The sequence below is a fragment of the Chroicocephalus ridibundus genome, chromosome 1 (assembly GCF_963924245.1).
Source record: "Chroicocephalus ridibundus chromosome 1, bChrRid1.1, whole genome shotgun sequence".
Taxonomy (NCBI): domain Eukaryota; kingdom Metazoa; phylum Chordata; class Aves; order Charadriiformes; family Laridae; genus Chroicocephalus; species Chroicocephalus ridibundus.
In genome coordinates, this window is record NC_086284.1 from 156,129,673 (window position 1) to 156,154,549 (window position 24,877).

The following is a 24,877-nucleotide window of genomic DNA, read 5'->3' on the forward strand; positions in this document are numbered from 1 at the left end:
TAAAAATACAGTATCATTTAGCATTCTGATGTCTGAACCATGATAATGATGAACCCAACTGTGTCAAAACAGTTAACAATGGTGAAAAGAGGAAGTCAAATATCAAAATGCACAGAGCACTAATTTTCTTCCATCACTGCGTAGAAAGATGATTGTTTACCCATTTACAAAATATAATTAAGACAAGTTCATTTTGAAATTTTGCATGCAACACTGCAATTGCTTGACCTAGGACACTCCATTCTAACCAGCCTCTTCTACAAAAAAATTCGATGTTATGTTCAAGGATAAAGTTCCATTTAACTATCATACTCCTTTTCCCATTTGCTCCCCCTTAAGAAAATGGAGCAGAATCCAGAATATACTTAAGGTTATAACTTATTCAGCACAAATTCCAAAGGAAAAGGTTTAAGAACAGAGTGGATTTCCAAGTATATGTGATTCCAGTCTGACAAAGTATTTAAACTCTGTTTATAGAATGCAAAATAATTTACAGTTCGGTATTTTCATCTAGTTAGGACCTACTCAAAGATACAGGCAGCCACCCATTATTTTTTCCACAATAGAGCTATCAAGAAGGGAACAAATAAACAAGCCCAGTATCTAGACCATTACAAAGGTATAAGCTTTTATTATCACATTATTGTTTGGGTTTTTTTTTTAAATCCTGGGCAAAATGATCAATCACCTCTGATGTAGTGCAAAAAGCAAAAAAGTATTTCTTCTTTATGAGCCAAACATTAAATGCCATCTTCCAACTATCTCAAAAGGCAGCTTGGGTATATATTACAGCCAAATTAAACACTTGTCTCACTGAAGTTTGCTTGCATTTTTTTTTTCCTCAAGTAAAGTAAGAAAAAATCAGGTGTCCACATAATTGTAGAAAAAGGGAGGCAAAATTGCCTCAGTGAATCACCAGAAGAGTTAGTACAAAGATGATGTTTCTTTACTATGATAATGCTCACTTAAATGAGAATGGAAGGGAAGGGCAGGAAAGAATACAGAGAAAAAAAAAACTCAAACCCCGAGAACACTATGGCCAGACAACTTGACACTAATCAACACAAAAAACTTGAATAATCAAGTTTTCCACATGAAAACAGATTGCAGTTTTCTAGACTAGTATTTTAATAGCTAATTATTTAATAGCATAATATGGAGGCAAATTTATGCCAAAGATGGTTACTTTCATAGCTGAATAAAGAGTTAAACCTATAGTCTGCGTTCACACTATTACAATGACATGACAATCCAGCACTGATCAGAGATAAGATTAAAGAGTTCTCTTTAAATAGTCATTAAAAGCACTGTTCACCAAACACGCTTGTTCTTTTATCAGCAGCTCACCAATTGATTTATCACTGATTTCCAACTCTTCTGCTCTTCCTTGCCACCCATCTCAAAGAAGCAAACAGTAATTGCACTGTACAGTTTATGGCCAGAATTGATTGTTTTCTCCATTGCTTTTCTTATGGGATATCTACATGTAAATCAGTTTCTACTCTCCTTTTACAGTTTAAATGCAAGGCTTTTTATAGCTGAAACATTCTATCATAATATGCAACATGATTCAAGTAAAACTAAGTCTCCATTAAATATGAGTGGTAGTCACCAGGCTACTTCTACATATCATATTCTCAATTTCAACAGTGATATCAAAATAATATCAGCTACTTTTGTTTAAGAATTCAGCATGAAACATTATATACATTTGTTTTCTGTATTGTGTATGTTATCAGAAAACTTGAAATCTATATTCCACAAAAAAGAAAGATGTATAGTTTGTGGTACACGCTTTTCTGTTATAAAACCTGTTATTCAGTTTTGGGTGAATCTGCAGTCTAATGAAAATTTTCAAGATGAAAGCCAGAAGCTCAGACATTCCTGAGGATCATAAGATGTGACAGGAATCCCTATAATATCACTAAATACCTTCCCATGAATTATCAAGACTGTCATAGTACTGACATACTTACTGGTTAATCTTATCTAAAAGTCAATGGTTCATGTGGTATTGTTGCATTGGGAACTTTCAGAACAAGCCCCATGCCTTAATGAAATTTAAGAGGTTCATTCAGCCAACACTGAAACACTGATTCTAAGATCTGCACAGTTAAAAGGGTTTTTTTCCTCCAGTAGTTAGAGCAAGACAAGACTTCTACTTGTACATCTTCCCGTTCCTAACACCTGAGCTTAGAAAGCTTACATGTAAGTTTACCAGAAAAGTTTAGCAACAATATTCACCTGATAGGAATGTCTAAATAATTAGCATCCATTTCCACATTTGACTTGATTATCTTTGTGTACCAAACAGCCTGTAGCTTTCACATGCGTCTATAAATTTAATGCTGACATGGTGAGTAAAGAAATTTTCTCTTACAATCCTTTTGGAAATAACTACAGTGACATTTTGAATTCTCTCAAAAACAGTTGCTTAAAAATCTGTCCTAGACTAGAACAAATATCGGAAAGAAAAACCTCAAATTCAAGCATCCAAAAGTACCTTGGCAGATATTATGGAGTGTAACACCACCATGCCCCAACTGATCTTTCCTGGTTTACTCAAGAGTCAGAAAAACATTAGTGTGACATCCAATTAGTCAATATAAAGAACAGCCCCAATAACTAGTATCAAAAGTCCTCAAAACTGCAACGTAAGCTTTAGGCAGAAGAAGAATAAAGCTACCCACGGAGAGAGAAGAGAGAAAAGCAACCCAGCCACCTACATTACTACACTTCAGATTATGGCAGACACTAATAGCATGGGACTATTGTCTCCTTCACAATTAGTTTCAGGTACATAGCACAGTACTTCCACCTATAGGAATTTTTCAACAAAAATCTTAGTACTAACCTAGGAGGTTTACAAGCCAAAAATTCAAGATTATGGTCTGTCTTCCTTCTTCCATTTTCACTAGAAATGGGAAGAGATTGTGCACTGAAAAGAAGTCCTAGAGGGACGCTGTTCGTAATAGTTTTCAACCCTCTCCAAACAGATTATCTTTGATACAAGCCCCTAACTAGTCTGATTCATAAAGAATTTCCCTCCCCCCAAAGTATTTAGCTGAAGAAGCTGGAAGATGCAAAGAGTGACAGACAGGCAGCAGTGTGAGGCCACAGGAGAGACATTTAAGATATCAGTCCATCCGTCACTGAAGAAGAGTTTTGATTGCCTGGTTGTCAGTGGCTTCAAAGGCAGTTAGTCCATCTGGGCCTTTCACAGTCTTATCAGCACCCTGTAAATATATTGAGAAGGACTGTTAATTCATAAAGCCAACCTGTATGAAGTGTACCAGAAAAGTTACTTACCTTGGATAATTATATTCATTACATTCTTAATGCAGTTATATTCATTGCAATATTCATTACAGCTTCTTAATGCAGTGCATTGTTTTCATTTAGACATCAAACAGGCAAGATTTATGTACAAAACTATTCAGTATGCAGCTAATATAAATTTCAAAATTTACTTTAGAATGAGAAAAAAGTCACATAACCTTTGTCACACAGCAAGTTGCATGATCAACAAATTATCAGTTAATCTTGGATAGAAACAGCAGGATTTTTGTTTGTTTCCAGCAACTACTCATATGGATGTAAAAATTCAGTATTACACCCTTCTTTCAAATCTATGTTGCAGCAAGCTTTTTCACATGCTAAATTAAACAGGTAGCCTCTGGAAGAGCTTACTTACTAACAAATCATACCATTTCTTTCTATATTATAAAAGACTACATCCATCTAGGATTGTGCTTCTCTCCCATTTTGAAAAAAATCACTATTGCTACATAGAAAAAAAAGCCCAAATCATTCCAAGTCTAAAACTGATCAAGTTTGTTTTGAATAAGCTATGCCTACACCTAAAAGGCAACAAAACAGAATAGGGAGGCAACAGGAGGATAGAGGACAATAGAAATGCACCAACTAGACAAATAGCAGAATAGTAAGCACAAACACAGCCTCAGTGCCAGAATTATGGAAGGAGAGCAAAAGAGACGCAAAGAGTGATTACCTAGTCATGTTTGTTTTGAGCACTGCATGGTCATACACATAAAAGTGAAAAACCAGACTAAATTATCTAAATTATAAATAGAGTAGTTAAATAAAGGGATAAAAGTTATTAGAGAACACAGGAGTGACTGCAGAGATCAAGAGAGATGTTTCCTGAAAATAAGTTATATTCCAGAACACCTCCTCTTGAGAAGATATGCAAGTCTCACTTTAAAATATGCTTAATCAAGTGACAGGGAAAACACTGTGGGTGGCAAAAGCAGGTACTGCAGAGATTTGTCTTTAGTTTTATGTATAATCTCCCCATTGAGCAAGTACAAATCTCTTCTCAATTACAAGGAAGGAAGTGCACAGATTAATAGCAAAGGACACCTAATAGTTTTTAAAAAAACATAACGGACCTAGAATTTCAAAAGCTTCTTTACTGATAAAAGATGATACACATTAAAACCCCACTAAACTTTCATACATAATACCATGTCTGTTCTTAAGACAACTCTCAGCCCCCATAATAATCTAATAAACTGGATCTGGCATTACTATGATTTGCTGACAATACTACTTTTCATAACATAGAATACTTTCATCTTTGAAATCTCTACTCTCTTTACTTGTAAATGTTCAATCTGTCATTCTAAAAAAGATGGCTTTACAGTGGTTTCTAAGGCAGCAGCGCTCATCCTGTGGTCCGCTAGCCAAACTGATCCTCCTGCAGCCATTCATCTTCCTTGCAGCCCCCTCACTGCAAGACATGAGCTAACAGACTATTTTATTTGGCAGCAGTCAGCTATGGGGCAGCGAGACAGACTTCTGTCACGGAAAATAAAATCGTCTTGAGAACTCCAGTAAAGAATTCAGAGAGGGATACTTATAATTGCAGTAATGCGTAGAACGACAGAACGGTTTAGGTTGGAAGGGACCTTAAATATCACCTAGTTCCGACCATGGGCAGGGTCACCTTCCACTAGACCAGGTTGCATTCCAGAATTCCTTCCTTCACTTTCTCTAGTACCTTCCGGGTAGCAGAATACAGGCATAAGTTTTGTGCATATTTTCAAAATATGCACAAAGCCTTCAAAAAGGCTTCTTTTGCAGATGTTGATTATTTCTATTGCTTAGATAGCACTCTCAGATTACAGTCCATATGGAAATCAAAAGGGCTTCAAAGCTGTTCTTTGATGGTTACCTCGGAAAACCTGAAAGAACATAGGCTTGAAGAAAAAAGGAATTATGCGGTAACTGACCTACCAGTATTCATCTTGAATCATAGTTTAAAGAACTTTAACTTATAAAACTCTCCACCAATTTAGAGTATAAAAGATATAACTGTTAACTGAAGTAACTTTAAAGTATAAAGAGAACTTTTAGTTTACACATAGGACTGCTTTCCACCCTTATGCACATTTGTTACAAACTCGCAAGACCTGAGTTTCTAAACAAGCTTCACTGAATGTAGGCGAAGAGGGTCATGACTACCTAAGGAGGACACCGTTTAATAAACTCAGTGTTAATAAATTAGAAAAATGGGCCCTTAGCTAGGCAGAAAGATTCTTCCCTGCATACAATAGAATGAGAAGGAAATAATAAAGCTTGGGTCAAGAGGGCTTTAGTTTTCAGAAGTACAATACTGCCTGGAAGTTTAATGAAAAGTGCATAGAAGTAAAGTGATTCCACAGTATTGTCTACTTCCTCAAAGTAAAAGCTATTAACACTTTATGTTTGTGTTATATTATTTTCTTAAAATACACACACATATATTTATAAAAAAATATATATATATATATAAACTCTCTTTCTTTGGTAGGGTAATAACAAACAAGATTGTTTGCCCTCTTAAGCCACTGGGCAAGTTACAAATGTTAAACATGCTTTGAAGGCAGCACAAAAGTGACTAGGATACAGTTGCAGTTCAGAAAAAAAAAATAAAACTAAAGCCAAACATGAAGGCAGCAGATAAAGGCAATGCAGATCTGTCACCAAATCCCGTGAAACTGGAGGCACTTATGAAGCTGGTAGCAGAGTGGTTTACAGAGCAAGCAGCAAACCACCAGAATGAGTTGTCAGATGAAGTTACAGAGGAGGATGTCAGCTTGTTCCAAAAGGTTACGGATGAATTCAGACAACAAATCTATAAACACTTCTTAAATGGAACAGATGTAGGCACCTCTAAAATCCCCAATACAACAACTATGAGAGGAATAAGTGAGCAGAAATGGTCAAACTCACACCTCTTAGCAAATGGCATCCCTTTTGCCATTGTCAGAGGAGGGAAAAAAAGGTGCTATTTCTTATAACACATTTTAAGAAGAAAGCAGAGACCAAGTTGCATTAGATATTTTACAAAAAGTAGAACTATTTTGAAAGATGAACAAATGGATGAGATTTGTCACATCTTTCACAAGAAAATTTATCCTCCATTACAAACATTCAAAATAGTTTGTCTATTATAACACAATATTGGTTTCTCCTACACTAGAAAAGTATCTTTTTACTTTATGAAATCAAATGTAAGATTCTTAAAGAAAAATGTGGAGCAATTTGAATTTTATTTATCTATCTATATATATGTGTGTGTGTCTTTCTGCTTTTCAAATAGCTATCCCTTAAATCCTCTATCCCTGAAAAAAATAAAAGCCAACTGAAATACGGTAACTGATGTTGCTTCAGGCCAGTTCTTAGTACTCATTACTTTATCTGTTATTTTGTTTCGTAGAAGGATGGTACATAACATGAGCAAAATAAAAATGTGGTATTTTGGAAGACAATTTAGTAGCTTTTGACAGAAGTCAGAACTGAAAATTCAATTCCTCCCTAACAGTAGAATATCTTCTAATATTATTATGTCATTTAACATTTTTAATAATATTGAAATGGCAGAAGTGGAAAAATGAACACAAGATACGACATTACAGCTTCACTTTGAAGTCAAAACACGCTGCAAACCAATTTACTGTTTAAAATTACAAAGGCTATTTTGATATGCCTCAAATTCCCAGAAAAATATTTTAAGATTAATAAAAAGAATTAACTACTGTTAATGTAGTAGTAAGACAACAAAGTCTACCTTTGAACTTTATGCAGGAAGTGCTCTTTAGACTAAAGCTAATTACTTGCATGTATTACAGTAAGTAAGAGCAAAACATTTTCAACTGAAACTCAGATGCTGATAGAGTAGTTTTAGGTATCACTCTGCAAACCTCCATACGTCTATTCCTCAGGATGTCTACGGTACGGTATTCCATGCATTTTCCTAAATTTGAAAGATATACTGAGATTTTCCCAAAGGGATTTCAAGGCTATATACTGTATAAGAAAGGCTGGATAGTTTAAAAAGGAAGGATTATTTAAAAAGGGTAGTTTTGTAGAACTATGCAAAACGAATACTTCAAAAGATATGTTTTAAGGATACAGCATTCTGATCTCCAGCCTTACCAAAAAAAGTGTTTATTAGAAAAGCATGTTTCAACTCTGACCTAGAGCGTTTATGCTACTTCTAGTAAGCATAATACCTTAAGACTGAATTCATTCTACTTTAGTAAACTTAACTGTCCCTTGTTGAGGGCAGTAAAAATCATTTTCACCCATTGAGTATTTCTGTACTTGGGATCTTTCAGTTTTTGAGGATTAATATGATGCTCTATTATTACCTACTGGTAATAGTAGGTTAATTTTTTCGGAGGCTGATCTAGCATACACGTAGCAGTAGTTTGTTAATCTAAACATTAAAATCTTGTACCTAAATGGAAGGTAAAGCCTTTCATACTGTAAAGAAAAGTTTCAAGTATAAAGCCTCACATTTTAGGTTTTTTTCCCACTTAAGTATGATTTACGTTTTTATAATTTATGGGCTATGTCATAGGATCATAAAATATCTCAAATTGGAAGGGACCCATAAAGATCATCAAGTTCAATTCCCTGCTCCTCACAGGACAACATTAGAGCTTTAATCCTTATAGGTTTGGAAGGCGTGACATGGTTTGAATATTTTAAACACACCAACAAAAACTTTGGTTTTGATCTTTAATTTACCACATTACTGATGTTTTGGTTTAGTTTATATTGGGCAGGCCTGAACCATCAGAGATGACAACTGTGCTATAGTGAAAACCATTTAATGAATCCAATCTGTCAAAATCATGATAGTAATTGATTGTGGCTGATCACTATGTTTAGTGCAACAGTAGTGCTTGAAAACAAGCATCTAAGTTTCCTTACAAACCGCATCTAATTTTCCTATAGTGTAATAAATCAAACCAAGCATTGCTGATTCCAAAATTAAAACATCTGAACAAGGAATCAGGAAGTCCTCACTGAAATGCTAACTTCAGAACAAAGTGTGTAATAATGGCCCCTTTGAGAAATGACATTTTGGAAGAGTATAACATATTTACCCTTAAGTCATGTTAAGTCAGTAGTCCTATGTATGCACTGCAATTATGAAAGAAAAGTCATATTACTGTTTCATTTTGTTTTAAACAATGCAAGTTGTTTTATTTATGCAAAATCACTGCATATTGTTTTCATATTGGAAGAAATATCTGAACTTGAATACCAACACAAATTATGGTAGTGTGTGAAGCTACAGTTCAAAGTACTTTCATAGAACTGTAAGTACAATCATAGAACTATAATTCAACAAAATGGCTTTTTTTTGCTACGCTTCATGAACAGAAAAAAAAACAAGTAAACCAAAATATTGGGGATTAAATCCATGTGACCATTATAATGGGTCAAAACTTATAAAAACACAAACCAAAAAACCTAAACCATTGTCAACAACTTCAATACTGAAGAAAGGATTTACCAAAGAGTAAAAACAGCATTATAGAGCTGTTTGCTTTCTGAAGTTGCAAAATTACTATTTAAACCTGCTAGAGTACTCATTTGTAACCACTATATGATTATTAAAATCAAATTTCAAATACTTCCTGTAAAACACACCAGGAAATTCCACCAAATTATTCTTCACAGTACTTAATTCATCATTTTTGACTAATGTACTTTTCAAGGTCAAACCTAATGTTGTGGGATTACCTGCCTTTCACAGAAGATCTTTAAATGCTTGCAGGAAATTCCCATGGCAGCAGCTGAAGATACCTCCATTCTGTCTCTTGATTTGGCACCAATGTTTCTCCAATTCCATAAACTAACATAACGAACTAAATCCGCAGCAGAACTTTAATTTGGAGGCCTCAACTGGCAGGAAACTAACTACAGAAAATTAACTTGCAACAGGGACAAATGAACAGGGGAAATGCCAGGCCTATTGCAAGGAAGTAGTAGGAATATGCAGGTAAGAGTATTAAAAGACTGAACAGCATCACCTGTTCTGCAGGCAACTAACCTTTGCACTGGTTTAGCTATAACATGGGACTACAGCTAAACACTGGTAGACAGCATGCTCATCTCACTCACTGATGGGACAGTACTGCAAGACAGACTGCGTAGAAGCATTCCTTTGCTCTTATGTAATTAAAACTGCTGCAGAAGACCACAAATTAAACTTCTGAAGAAAACTCAAGTATCTGGCTGGGCAGATTTAAATGTGACTGCATATTGGCTGTATGTTCATCATAGAATGGTTTGGGTTAGAAGGGACCTTAAAGATCATCTAGTTCCAACACCCCTACCATGGCCATAGACACCTCTCACTAAACCAGGTTGCTCAAAGCCCCATCCAGCCTGGCCTTGAACACTTCCAGGGATGGGGCATTCACAACTTCTCTAGGCAACCTGTTCCAGTGTCTCATCACCCTCACAGTAAAAAAAACCCCGCTTCCTAACATCTAATCTAAGTGTACCCTGTTTCAGTTTAAAACCATTACCCTTCATCCTATCCTTACACTCCCTGATAAAGAGTCCATCCCCATCTTTCCTGTAGGACCCCTTCAGGTACTGGAAGGCTGCTATAAGGTCTCTCTGTAGCCTTCTCTTCTCAAGGCTAAACAACCCCAACTCTCTCAGCCTGTCTTCACAGGAGAGGTGCTCTCATCATCTTTGTTACAAACAAGGTGTGACAACAGATATTCAAACAAGGGTCATATGATAACCGTATTAAGACAAAGAACTACCTCTTAATACAAGATCTCCCTCAAACAGAACAAAATTATGAGCAAAGTTGCAGTTCATAAATATTTCATCAGCTAGCCCACGTGAATGGATGCAAGCAGATGTGGTACAACATTTAGCTCTGCATGAAGAAATCTGAAAAATACTACAAGCTTTCCCAAACTACCCAGTTGCAGTAACATTTTTCTAACCTCATCTCCTAGTCCAAGTTCACTTTCTTATAACATTCTGCACATCTTTGCAAGATTTCCTTATCTTTATGATTGTTAAGCATAACCAATTCCATTCAAATTGTAAATGGTATAGAGATCAATACATCTCCACAAGCTGCGTGAAAAATAGCTGGTTCAGGAAGCACCTTAATGCCCTTGCCAACACATACTACAATGAATGCACAACTCTTACTAGCTGACAGACAATTAGTGTGTGAACTCAACTTTTGAGGCATCTTATTTATTATTTGAGCAACTTATTTAGAATGCAAAACACTTCAAAATAGAAATGGAAAGAAATACAGCATGGGATAAAGGATACCTTTTTTTAGGTAACGTGTATAATGATCCTAAATGAAGGATCAGTCCTCACAAAAAATTTAAGCAAGTTGGATGCACCATTTGTATCTTAAGATAATACAGCATTTCTTTACAGAAAGGCATAACTAACATTAGACAGGATCAGAGAAGTGAAGAAAGTAAAATTCATGCACATTAAGGCAGTTAAGGAAAACCATTTTACCTTGGAAGTGGCATATGAAAACATTACACAGCATGAAATCCTTTGGCAAAATGATTTAAATTGCTTCATATACTGAAAATGCACTGTTAACCTCCTCTTTTCAAAGTAAGTGAGGTGTAAAAAGAAGCAGCACATAATGAATGGAGACAAAACATTGCTTGAATTCACTAATGCTTTGTAAAATGGATCACCTTTGTAATATGAATCAAAGGGAGAACAGAAACAGATTAAGTTTATTCTCCCCAGGACAAAATTTACAAGCTCTATAACAGAGAAAGGCTTATCTACCTACTTTTACTTCCCCTTGCTCTGCCAACCCAGATGGATTTTCAGTCATCTGGCAAAAGCAGAGGGAAACCACACCTCTGAGCAACTTCACAGTGGAGATTCCATCACATGAAACACTTAAACAGCTGCCAAAGCTAAATCCCACTCCTCCCTGACTGCTGAAGGAATGCCTTTTTTTTTTCTTTGCTGTTAATTGCTCTCTAGCTGGAGTTCACAATACTTTCTTAGTGGTCACTATTACTTTTGCTACACTGCAAGTGTCCTGGAACTTTCTCCTTCAACTGCCTTCACCATAATCAGAGTACCCTCTCTGGTTTGGCAACGTAAACAGCATTTGTTTGATGTTCTGAACTTACCTGGAGAATCATCATCTTATTAAAAAAAATAAATCATAGTAATACACTTTGCTAATGGATAACTTGTTCTAAACATTTGTATCTCACCTTTGACAGAAGCAATTTCACACAGGAAACATGGCCCTCATAGACTGCTGATAGGAGTGGTGTGATATTATGTTTGTCTGGAGCCTGTAAATTGAGACACAGTTATTTGAAGCACAATTTCACACAGTGGTAAAAAATTTTACTTAACTTTTTAATTTTGGTTTGTCAATAGTAGAGTGAAGGTAAAGATTTAAGAATACTATCCAGAAATGCATGCCCTTAGAATTTTTTACTCTCTTTTTTAAAAAGAAAAGTCATTGTTTAAAAAACAGTCAGTTAACAGCAAGATATTTCTTCCTTAAGACTTCTAGGTATCCCAAAGTTTGTCTGTTTTTTAAGGCCAATGCTCGAAATTGCAGGGTTTCAGCTGACAAATTTTGCCCAATTTAAAAACAGTACTCCTAATTTTCCCATTTCTCAGCCAGCTTGACTTCAGAAACCAGTTTTGGCTGAAACATTGCGCTGTCTTCTCCTCTCTAAACTACAGTTCTGGAAAGAATAAGAAATGGAGCAAATGAAATTGACTTATTTTTTCCCCCTCTCCAGTTAGAACTCCTAAGGAAGGCATAATCTTTGCAGACACCAAGAAAAAATCCAAGACATTTTGTTAAGGACTAAAGCTAAGATGTGTTGTACGTTAACCTTCAGACAAGTATTCAAAAGCACAGCATTTGGATATATGGTTAGAGTATTTAGAAACTTCACTTTACGGAGAACTACACTATTTTGAATTGCCAATACAGTGTAGCAAAGTCTTTTCATGACAAAAAGACATGGATTCCAAGCTACAGCAAAATGACTAAATTTGTAAAAGTAAAAATGTGTCTAAAAAAAAAAAAGAGAAGCATTATCAATTTAAACAGAGTTAATCCTGCGTTGGCCAAGGACGCATTGCACTGTCTTCTGAAGCCCCTTTCCAATAAATGTAATAACGCATTTCATGCAAACTTTCTTTAGATGTGATTATTGGATTTATTCTTCTAATCACAGTCAAATTAAATTTAACTTTTTATAGCTAGAAACAACTTTTCCTAGAGCGCCCAAAAAAGAATAAAAGCATTTCATAAACATAATTTTGAGCTTCTAACCTGTAGGAGACCACCTCTCAAATATTTTTAAATGCATCAAGTTGTTTAGCTTGATCTAAGTCTTTCAATAACCATTTAGGCACTTATACCAATCCCTTGTATGTGTGCGTGTGTGGGGACAGAGACCCTAACACCCTTAACATCTGTTTATAAATTGATGTACATACATTAATATCAGCTCCTTTCAATAGCAGAAATTCCAGAATCTCAAGCTGTCCACAGTCTGCTGCATAGTGAAGAGGCTTCCTCCCACCTTCAAGTGTCCGATTGACATCTTCACCCTTCAATGTAAACATAAACCTAATAATCAAAATTTTAGTGCTAACACATCAATAAGAGCTTAAAAAAAATCCATCATCTTTAGATATGCTGAAGAATATTCCATCCAAATATTTAAGAAATTGCCCAAGGAAAATGAAAATTAAGTTGCTCGCTTTCCTTTCCCTCATTTTTGTATTTAAGACTGTAAGATAACCTTTGTCCCTTCTTCTACACTGCTTCTCAAGCGTAGTGAGGACCCAAGTGCACTAGGTAACTCATGTGATTAAAAAAAAGTAATAATTAAAAACATCAGAGCTTGCAAATATACTCACATTGGCTCATTTTGCTTCTCCTTCACCCCATCTGGGATTCTAGTTTTCTGGCTAAATTATTTTACTTGCTTCTACACATATTGAAGTTTTGCATACTGAGATACATAGAAGTCAGCATCGTAACTACTAGCAAGTGAGTACAGACCATCCATAACTTAAAACCCAATTATGAAACCATCCATTCTGTTTTATAAATAGCACCTGCCAATTCTACATGACACAAAGAAGTCTGAAGACACTCAACCAAATCAGAACGCAGGAAGTTGTATTCTAATGCCAATTCTAACAGTGGATTGAGACATCTCTTAAGGCGTAAACAAAATTTAATTTAGTGAGTGCCTAATCAGCTTTGTTTCTTCACCTTGGGTTGTGCAACTAAGGATAAACTGATTTGCGCACTTCAGTAATGACAAGAAGTTACTGGAAACCAAATACTGACACAGTACGTGGTGACTTCTTGTTCTTATGTGCAAGTAACATTAGTATTTTAGGGACTGGGTAAATTTAGCATCATACCTCGAGTGCTGCATCTACACAGAAAAAGAAAAAAGAATTTCAGCTGCAGCACCAATTCATACTTCTCTGAGCCCCTGCAGGTCCCTCATTCCTGCCCCAAATCTCTAGCAAGTTCACAGAACAGAGGACTTGAAGTATATCTTCCAGACATCGCCTCCCTTCTAAGAACAGAAGAGTAGACTGTCAGAAGGAAATCTTGTTCTGCATTTGATGTTGTATATTACCAGTTTTATACTACCAGCCAAATAACAAGACGACCTCAGAATTCTCCTCTCCTATCAATACAATTTTCTATTTTTCTCATAATATACCCTGCTGAAAGTCAAAGAAAACCAACAGTGTTTAACTTCAGGTGTTTAACTAAAATAGTGTGCTCTCAGAGGTCAGGACCTGGTTTTGACACCTATTGAAGGTTTTGGCTTCGAAGTAGCATGAAGTAGCAGCAAGTAGCACAATGAAAAAGACTCTCCAACTCCTGTTACTGACCCTGAAATATGGCTACGGCTTCTGAAGCACGGTGGACATCAGGACAAAGACAGCTTTACTTTTATCTATGATTTTCAGAAAAGCAACAAGTTGTACTTCTAAACAAAGTCCAACACAGCTTTAGCTATATGGACTGTCAACACTGTACAATAGTTTGTAACATAAAACTTCAATATGACTAACCGAAGGTCTAACTCTATCTGCAACAACTGTACTGGTAAACAGTATTGTGAGGTAACTTTTCTTCTCTTTTTCTGAATTTCAGTACAAAGTGTTGGTGGGGATATGTTAATAACTGTGTTCCAATTAATATATATATATATATATATACAGATCACAGTACACTAACAGCATACAAACAGCCACACTGGTTTGAAAGTGTGTAAGGAAGCAGAACATACTTGGCTTATCTAGGAAGTTAAGCTCTACCCATATTCTTATTTGCACCTTGCTACTTCCCATCAATTTAAAAACAACTAGCATTTAAATAACACGTGATGTTTGCAGATACATAAGAATTGGAACGCTTAAGTTTAGGAAGCAAACCATGTAAGAGCCATGCAGTTACTACCCCAAAACAGTCCCTAAAAACTCCTGTAATGTCTGACACATGCTAAGACATGGTAAATAAGGGGTTAAGGGACAAGGACAAACAAGCTAACTCCCAGGACAGCACACAGTAAAGCCACAAAGTTCACATTCAAAAAGAAATTTAGAATCATCACATCTTCAGATTAGGACAGTCCAACAAAGCTCCCCTTTCTTAAACTTGTAAATATTATGTGGCTCATTGGCTTACACTATAGGATTTTTTTTTTCTTTCTTTTTGAAGAATATACCACAGATCCCTCTGTTGTCTCCTAAGCTGGTTTTGGAATAAATTCCTGCAGGAAAATGAACTTCTAGAAGGAAAAAACACCCCAACACACAAACACCAAGTTTTCTAAGTCTCCCTTAAAGACAATGAAAGCTTGTTTATAGGGTACTATCTTGCAAAAAGGCTGCAAACAAAGACATCACGAACACAGTCTATGTGGATTTGAATACTAGCACTGAGAAAATATATAAACAGCATTCAAAGTCAAACACCAGAATGTTTTAGTCCAAATTAACAGAACAAGTATATCCAATAATTACAAAAATAAAAAAAGCAAGTACTCCTAGATTCTGCAATAAAGAAAGTCAAATATCCACTTGTTTCATGGGTGTGAAAAGCCACTGTAAAACAGACCACTGAATGTTATAAAACTTCATTTGGCCTTTCCTACTCCCTGTCCATGACACATAGAAGTAGGAAGGGAAGACAAATCAAACCATTTCATATATAGGGATCATACCCTACCACAAGCACCTGCTTTAAATGCAGTCTCTAACACACATATGTCAGAAAACTTGCTGACTCTTCATAGATAATTCCTCTCTGGCCTTTACATGTCTTATTTACTTTGCCTGGAGTATAGAATCATAGAATCATAGGGTTGGAAGGGACCTCTGGAGATCATCTAGTCCAACCCCCCTGCCAGAGCAGGGTCACCTAGAGCAGGTTACACAGGAACACGTCCAGGTGGGTTTTGAATGTCTCCAGAGATGGAGACTCCACCACCTCTCTGGGCAGCCTGTTCCAGTGCTCTGCCACCCTCAGGGTAAAGAAGTTCCTCCTCATGTTTAGGTGGAACTTCCTATGTTCCAGTTTGTGCCCATTGCCTCTTGTCCTGTCCCCGGGTATCTCCCCACATGAAGAGCAGTAATCTCCAAAGCAGGGTGTGAAAACCTGGAGAGGCATGCAAGACAATCCACTGAGGTGTGAGAAGAAAATATTTTTTGCACTGTAAAAATAGCGTTTATTTAATCTTTATCACATCTTTAATTTCCACTTATTGGTATGTTTTATAGTGTACATAATAGATTAGTACAGTAGTCCATGTATGATTTATAAATAAATATCACACAATGGTTCAGGTTGGAAGGGACCTTAAAGATCATCTAGTTCCAACTCCCCTGCTGTGGGCGGGGACACCTCCCACTAGACCAGGCTGCGCAAAGCCCCATCCAGCCTGGCCTTGAACACTTCCAGGGATGGGGCATCCACAATCCCCCTGGGCAACCTGTTCCAGTGCCTCATCACTCTTACAGTAAAGAATTTATTCCTGATATCCCATCTAAATCTACCCTCTTTCAGTTTGAGGCTATTACACCATGTCCTGTCATAACACTCCCTGATAAAAGAGTCCCTCCCCATCTTTCCTGTAGGCCACCTTTAGGTACTGGAAGGCCACTATAAGGTCTCCTTGAAGCCTTCGCTTCTCCAGGCTGAAGCACCCCAACTCTCTTGGCCTGTCCTCATAGCATAGGTGCTCCAGCCCTCTCATCATCTTCGTGACCCTCCGCTGGACTCATTCCAACAGGTCCATGTCCTTCTTGTGGTGAGGACTCCAGAGCTGGAGTCGATACTCCAGGTGGGGTCTCACCAGAGCAGAGTAGAGGGCCAGAATCACCTCCCTTGAGCTGCTGGCCGTGCTTCTTTTGATGCAGCCCAGGATGCGGTTGGCTTTCTAGGCTGCAAGTGCACATTGCCTGCTCACATTGAGCTTCTTGTCCACCAACACCCCCAAGTCCTTCTCCTCAGGGCTGCTCTCAAACCGTTCTCCGCCCAGCCTGTATTTGGGCCTGGGATTGCCATGACCCAGGTGCAGGACCTTGCACTTGGCCTGGTTGAACTTCATGAGGTTCGCACAGGCCCACCTCTCAAGCTTGTCAAGGTCTCTCAAGATGGCATCCCTTCCCTCTAGTGCGTCAATCGTGCCACACAGCTTGGTGACATCAGCAAACTTGCTGAGGGTGCACTCAATCTCACTGTCCATGTCACCAACAAAGATGTTAAACAGCACTGGTCCCAGTACTGACCCCTGAGGAATGCCACTCGTCACTGTTTTCCATGTGGACTTTGAGCCATTGACTGCAACCCTTTGAGTGTGGCCATCTAGCCAGTTCCTTATCCACCGAGTGGTCCATCCATCAAATCCATGCTTTTCCAATTTGGAGACAGGACAGTGTCAACCGCTTTGCATAAGTCCATGTAGATGATGTCAGTTGCTCTCCCCTTATCTACCAATGCTGTGGCAACATCATAGAAGGCCACCAAATTTGTCAGGCACTTCTTGCTTTTGGTGAAGCCATGTTGGCTATCACCAATCACCTCCTTATTTTCCATGTGCCTTCGCAGAGTTTGCAGGAGGATCTGCTCCATGATCTTGCCAGGTACAGAGGTGAGACTGACCGGTCTGTAGTTCCCTGGGTCATCCTTTTTTCCCTTTTTGAAAATGGGGGTTACATTTCCCCTTTTCCAATCAGCGGGAACTTCACCAGACTGCCACAACTTTTCAAATATAATGGAAAGTGGCTTGGCAACTTCATCTGCCAGCTCCCTCAGGACCTGTGGATGGATTTCATCTGGTCCCATGGGCTTAGGCACTTCCAGGTTCCTCAGATGGTCCCAGAACCTGATCTTTTCCTACGGTGGGCGGTTCTTCATTCTCATAGATCCTGCCTTTGCATCCTGCAACTCGGGTGGTATGGTTGGAGCCCTTGCCGGTGAAGACCGAGGCAAAAAAAGTCATTCAGCATCTCAGCCTTCTCCATATCTTGGGTGACCAGGTCTCCTGTCTCCTTCCTGAGAGGGCCCACATTTTCCCTAGTCTTGCCTTTACCCCGACGTACTTACAGAAGTTTTTCTTGTTATCCTTGATGCCCCTAGCCAGATTTAATTCTATCTGGGCTTTAGCTTGCCTAATCTGGTTCCTGGTCGCTCAGACAGTTTCTCTATATTCCATCCAGTCAACCCATCCTTGTATCCACCCTCTGTAGGCCTCCTTTTTGCTTTTGAGCTTGTCCAGGAGCTCTTTGTTAACACATGCAGGCCTCCTGGCATTTTTGCCTGACTTCCTCATTCTTGGGATGCACTGCTCCTGAGCTTGGAGTAGGCTATCCTTGAATACTAACCAGCTCTCCTGGACTGCTCTTCCCTCCAGTACTTTTTCCCATGTTACCCTGCCAAGCAGGTCCCTCAAGAGGCCAAAATCTGTTCTCTTGAAGTCCAGGGTAGTGAGCTTGCTGCATGCTCTCCTTGCTGCCCAAAGATCTTGAATTCAACCATTTCATGATCACTGCAGCCGAGGCTACCCTTGAGCTTGACACTCGCCACCAGCCCCTCCTTGTTGGTAAGGACAAGGTCCAGCATAGTTCCTCTCCTTGTTGGCTCCCCTACCGTTTGAAGAAGAAAGCTGTCATTGACACATTCCAAGAACTTCCTGGATTTCTTGTGCCCCACTGTGTTGTCTTTCCAACAGACATCGGGGTGGTTGAAGTCCCCCATGATGACCATGGTCTGTAAACACGATACTGCTCCTATCTGTCTATGGAGGGCCCCATCCGCTCTGTAGTTCTGGTCAGGTGGCCTGTAGCAGACCCCTACCATAATGTCCCCTGCCCCTGCGTTCCCTTTAATCTTGACCCATAAGCTCTCCGCTGGGTCTTCATCCATCCCCAGGCAGAGCTCCATGGACTCCAGCTGTTCATTGACACACAGGGCAACACCCTCTCTTCGTCTTCCCAGCCCGTCATTCCTGAAGAGTCAGTATCCGTCCATTACAACGCTCCAATCATAAGAGCCATCCCACCACAACTCTGTCATGCCAATAAGATCGTAGCCCTGTAAGCATGCACACATCGCCAACTCTTCTTGCTAATTTCCCATGCTGCATACATTTGCATAAAGGCATTTCAGCTGGGTGCCCAATTAAGCTGTCTCACTAGCTGAAGCATTTGCTTTTCCTTCATGCTGCTCTTCAGGTGGTCTTCCTCTGGGGTGTTTTATCTGTGACTCCCCGGTTCCTATCTCCCCAGGAGTGCCTGGCTCATCCCTATAAGACTTCAAGTGTGCTGCAGCGTACCCAGCCCATCTTGGACCAACAGGCTGAGGGCCTTCACTAGTGAGCCACCCCTCAGACCTTGAAGCATCGCCCCTTGGCTCGTCACAGGCAAGCCAGGTAGCATCCCCCTCCCCCAACAAGCCTAGTTTAAAGCACGGTCAATGAGCCCCACTAGCTCATGAGCAAACACCCTTTTCCCCCTTTCAGAAAGATGAGCCCCGTCTGATGCCAACAAGCCTGGTGCCGTGTAGGCCATCCCATTGTCAAAAAACCCAAAACTGTGGTGGTGACACCAGCCACGGAGCCACGTGTTGACAGACTGCACATGTCTGTTTCTTACAGTGTCCCTGCCTGTAACTGGGAGAACAGAAGAAAAGATAACCTGTGCCCCAGACTCCCTTATTAACCTTCCCAAGGCCCTGAAGTCTCTCTTGTTGTTCCTGGGCTATGCGTTGCCACCTCATCACTACCCATGTGAAAGAGCAACAGCAGGTAGTAGTCTGAGGGGCAAACCAGGCTGTGAAGTCTTCAAGTGACATCCCTGACCTGGGCCCCGGGGAGGCAGCATACCTCCCTGTCAAGAAGGTCTGCCCAGCATATTAGGCCTTCTGTTCCCCTCAGAAAGGAGTCTCCTACTACTATAACCTGCCTCTTCTTCCTTGTAGAGGCAGTTCTTAAACTGGGGGTAGGCCTTGCTGGTCCTGGCATCTCTTCTGGTGTAACCAAACCATGTTCCATGCCATCCATAGGTTGGCCTACCTCCTCAAAAGCCTCATACTTGTTGTGCAGCGGCACCTGATTAGGGGATGTGGGCAAGGAGGGAGTTCGCTTGCCTCCTCTAGTACAGACTAGTCTCCATTCACTAGCCTTCTTTTGTCCACTGCCTTCAGTCTGGCAGGGAGAAGGTACGAGATCTCCTTCAGCTTCAAATATATAGACATTGGTGTTGCACGCCCCATTTTTTTTTTACTGATACACGATCAAAAAGCGTTGGAGACCACTAGCCTAGAGCTCTATCTGTATTCATGGAAACAAAGTAATCTTTTTCAGAGGCAGTTTCATGCTGGAAAACTAAACACTTTCAGTGGAAATTTTAAAGGTCAACTAAAAAAAACCCCTAAACATTACCCCTACACAAAAGTTATTCAGATTAAAGATGAACTGTTATAAAACTCACAAGAATATCCTTATAGTTACACTTTTGCAAAGAGAAAGTGCCTTTAGGCATGGAAACATCAACTTTTAATAGGATTTAAATTAAACATATAAAGTTTTGATCTTTATCTACACCAGCTGCCATTTATGTGCTTAATTAAAAGTCTCCAAGACACAAGTTGCATATAAAATCACCTATAAAATGGGAAAGTCAGAAAACTGCTTGAACGCTTATGATTCAAATTGGTAATGCATTGGTGCCAAAGACAGTAGTTACTACAGCTGCAACAATAAACCTTTTACTTGGCTAGACAGTGATCTGAAACACATTTAACATCCTAGATAAGGTTGTCAAAGATTATCTAAACAAGCTGCTGTTGCCCTTTAAGTTTAATATATACAATCCTGTGGCTGTCGATTTCTGTCTTCACTGGATGAGCACTCCAAGTTGGATTCTCTTGGTCTTCTTTGTCTACTTGAAGTATCCTGTTCCGCTAAGTCAGGGAGAGATGTTGACTTATGTGGGCAGTTGGGTTCTCAGTTCTGACAGAATGGCCAGCCATGACAGATCACATTTTGTATAGGAAACACATCATCTCTATATGGTGGCATCTAAAAAGTGAGCGACTAGAGAATGAACTATGGAATTCAAGGATTCACATTAGCAAAGAAATTAGATATTGTAGCTATAGCAACAAGCTCCAAATGCCAATTCACATTTTCATACAATAAAAGAAAATCTGAGCATAAGGTCAAGATTTGAGCCCCCTCTCATAAATAAGGTTGCTCTGATGAAGGTGTGGCTATTTATGTCAACAGAATCAGACAAAGCGGTCTCTCAAGCCCATAACAGGCTGAGGCAGGAAACAGTACAGGAAGTACAGATTCAAAGGAAAGAGCTATCTCTATATGAAGTTTTCTGAAGTTACTGTGGTTTTAGATAATATTGGCCAAAGACACTACACAGAATGCTGTGACTTGGGTATCAGCAATTTTACCAGGTGATGACTCTCAATACTGACCTCTGAGACAGTGAAGTAACCAATATTTTGGTAGGCTGAAACAAAGACTGAACCAAATAGCTGCTAAAGATTTTCTTTAAAATAGACCGTACTCTACACAGGCATATGGTCAGAACCCACAAGAACTGCCGAAGAGGAGCATGATTTTTCCTTCAAACCCACAGGAAGAAAGTCTTATGTATATTAGACAAAAAGTGACAGAAGAATTATCCCAGGAATTTTTATGGGACTTCCACCATCTTCTAGAGTCTAACAGAGCAGCAATAACATTAATAGTTATGAGGGCACTTTGAAGGAGGCTTAAGTATGTCAGAATCAAAGAATCATATCAACTTCAAAATAAAACATACCTTCAAAGGTCACACTTATGAAGACTATTTCTTTTCACTTTCTAGAGTGGACCTACAAATTCACTAACAATTGTGTAAATGTTTGTGCACAGCCTCAGAAAAGAATTTGCCCTTGCAAAAGGAAAGACATGATCACCTCTTTAATGACCTTACAGAATACATTGAGTTTACTTAGTCAGACATTTAAGGCTAAGTCTGGCATAAAACACATCAGTAATGTTTTTCTTTGCAGACCAAAGACCTAGAGCACCAGCTATGCAATAACACTAAAAATCGGTTTGACACGTTAAACACGAGAACCAGCAGTTAACAACTATCTGCTTTAATCCTCTGATTACAGGTAAAGAAAAGCTTCTCTGTGAGTCTCCCATTTCTAAACAAGACAGCACGAAAAAAGATTTTTGTAACACATTGATCTTACGTCCTACTTAGAAAACTCACATACATGGATAACAGCAGAATATTCATTTAGAAAGACTTTAAGTATCAGCTTCAGTTGAAAGCTGGGTATCAACTTTTCACTGAAGGACAGGAAAATAAAAACTTGGAGCTCAGTTCTAAATACTTTCAAGAGTTTTCTCTGCTTTTTAAATAACTAACAGTAGGGTTCATTATAGCACTCTCCAAATACAGCTATCACCCACTTTCTGGGTGGATGGAGCAATTCAATCCATAAAAAGATATGTTTAACTAATGTCTTAAGTGAGTACAGTCAAAATTAGTTACTCTTGAACTTAATTCTTCCACTACCCTCTATCACACGCATTTGCCTTGATCTACCCTTTTTTGTATATGTGTGTATACCTACACAAAACCCCTGGTTGTGTCTCATGTCCTTTTACAGTTTAATTCCAGTCAAGCTTTGGCTTTTTTAGTTCCATCCCTGCACACCCTGGGAAAGGGCCTAAATTATTCCTGACTACCCACGCCAGATTTCACTCTTCATATTCCCCCATTTCGTATCTGAGCTCAGAGAGGAGTTCTGTGACAGCCAAGCTGCCCTCCTGTCAAGCCTGCTGGATGTCCCAGAGTAATCTGGAAGGATCTGCACCTTAACAGCTGCCTTGAATAAGTTCTGCCAAATTTAATTCCTTATTCTTTTGCAGCCCTACTTAAAAGAATGAATCAGATTTCACTCACTTTGTCCCTAATGCACATTATGACATCAGCTCATTGAATATATTGCATGAACAAGTTTAGTCATAAATTACAAGTTTTAAAGCTCATTACTTTCCAGGCAGATCATTTAACCACACCAAACTAACACTGTCCTCGAACAGCCCCTGCCTTTTCTGTAAGCTCTATTACAGAGACTGTATTCCATGCCTTCCTTGGTCCAGCTTTACCTACTAGCTCCCTCTTTTCCCAGTTCCTGCCAGTTTCAAAAGTATCAACACTTAAAGCCAAATGAGCTAAACTAAACTCATCTGGTGCCACTGTAGCATCCCTACAGTGTACTCCACGTGCTTAAATCACAGGCTCACTTTGCAGTGGCACACCAACTGAAACCGAATCCAAGCCAGCTATTCAATTGGGCACCATGGTTTGACAGTAGTGTTGCTCTAGAACATTACTGCCATGCTATTAATGTCACAGCTCACCCATCAGTTTAGCACCAATTTTCTCCTGTGTAGCAATTATAGTATCACTACTCCTAGCCACAGCTTGATTCTTTGCACCCCTGCATCAGAATTAGTAGCTGAATGATGAATCCAATGAGGGAACTAATCAGTCTGAGAATTAACTTGGTCATTTTCTTCTTTCCATATGAATACATTCCTTCATCTGATTCACCACTTGGCACCTGGAACACACCAGAAATAAGTAGCTGGGACTTACACTGCAGTTCTACCACAGGAATCAAAACTCAAAACTGTGACCTCATTAAATCCTATTGCATAGGTTAACTGTATTAGTAGAGCAGTATCTGTAATACTGGTGACATTAAGATGCTCTTTCAAATTTGGAAACAGCTTCATGTCCCCATCTGTACTTATCCTGTCATACAGAAATAACTTCAACTCCACATTTCATGCACTCCTTTCATTCCAGTTTTAATGAAGGAAAACAGATTCCATGCAATCAGAGGTCCTTAGAGCACAGGGAAGCATCCTACAGGAACTACACTACTAGGTAATTCCTGTCTCCATTATTCTGGAAAAAGATAAACTCACTATACAGTCTGTTGCATTACTTTGATCTCTTTGCGTACAAGAGACGGCCATTCTTACAGAGTCTTAGATAACTCTGACATTTTAAATATAGCAATAACTTTATTGTTGTTGTCTGAGTGGAAAAGAGAAAGAGTGAAGAATCCTCTTCCTACAAAGAAAAGTTTAAGTCCTAGGGATGAGATACTTGCAATATCTTACTATGTATTGAGAATATTACTTCTGAACACTTCATATTTTTCTATCTTCCCCACAGGCTTTTGTTCACACTGTTGTATCTGTTTTTAAAAAGTCAACAAAGAGACTAAGTGAAATAGTTTATCAGAAGTATTTCCAAGCAATCTCACTGTACAGATCTATAGCAAAAGATGTTAAGAATTCAATGGAAAGCAGCAGCATCTCAGGTTTTGGGCACTTAATGTTACTCCAGTGTAGGAGCAATAGGCAAATATGTGTGAATGAAAGAAAAAGTAAAATTAAGGTATTGTGCCTTTTTGTTTCTTTGTCACAGCATAATGCATGGCCTTTATAGCAGAAGAATCACATGTAATATCCCTTTATGCAACATTCTTCACTTTAAAGTGCATGTTGTAAAAACAAAAAAAGAATCCTCCTGGGATTTTATGACAGAAGAAACATTTGAAAACAAACAGATGAAATTCAGCGTAGCATCTACTTTCTATGCTCATCTTCAAGAGCATGAGTTGTCTTTTAAAATAAAACCAAATTCCTAGTAGATAGCTAGGTAAGCTTTGATATACCTCCATCATTGCTATTGGATGTAACTGAAACATAAAGATCTTTCTTACACTGTGATATTCTGAATGCAGAGTTCCCCCTCTGATTGAAAATACCACGGTCAGGTGTCCCAATTTAATTTTAACTTTGTAAAATGAAACCAGCAGAAGTAAACTGTAATTTATGCTGTTAGATACATTTTGAAGACATATTTTGCCATAACTGAAACTATATTGGTATCCACTGAATGAAATCTTTCCTTCCAACTTAACTCATTTTTAGTT

At 38.7% G+C, this 24,877-nt stretch overlaps 1 protein-coding gene across 1 annotated transcript in view; it reads right to left on the minus strand.

Annotated features, from left to right (window-relative positions):
- Window positions 1-646: 646 nt before the first annotated feature.
- The window catches only part of MTPN (myotrophin), a 41,712-nt gene continuing 17,481 nt past the window's right edge, over window positions 647-24,877 (minus strand). Inside the window, exons 2-4 of the mRNA XM_063319641.1 lie at window positions 12,802-12,915; window positions 11,547-11,630; window positions 647-3,236 (exon numbers count right to left, since the gene is read on the minus strand). Of these exons, the coding sequence (XP_063175711.1) occupies window positions 3,150-3,236; window positions 11,547-11,630; window positions 12,802-12,915 (285 nt within the window). The 3' untranslated portion in view covers window positions 647-3,149. The remainder of the gene's footprint in view (window positions 3,237-11,546; window positions 11,631-12,801; window positions 12,916-24,877) is intronic.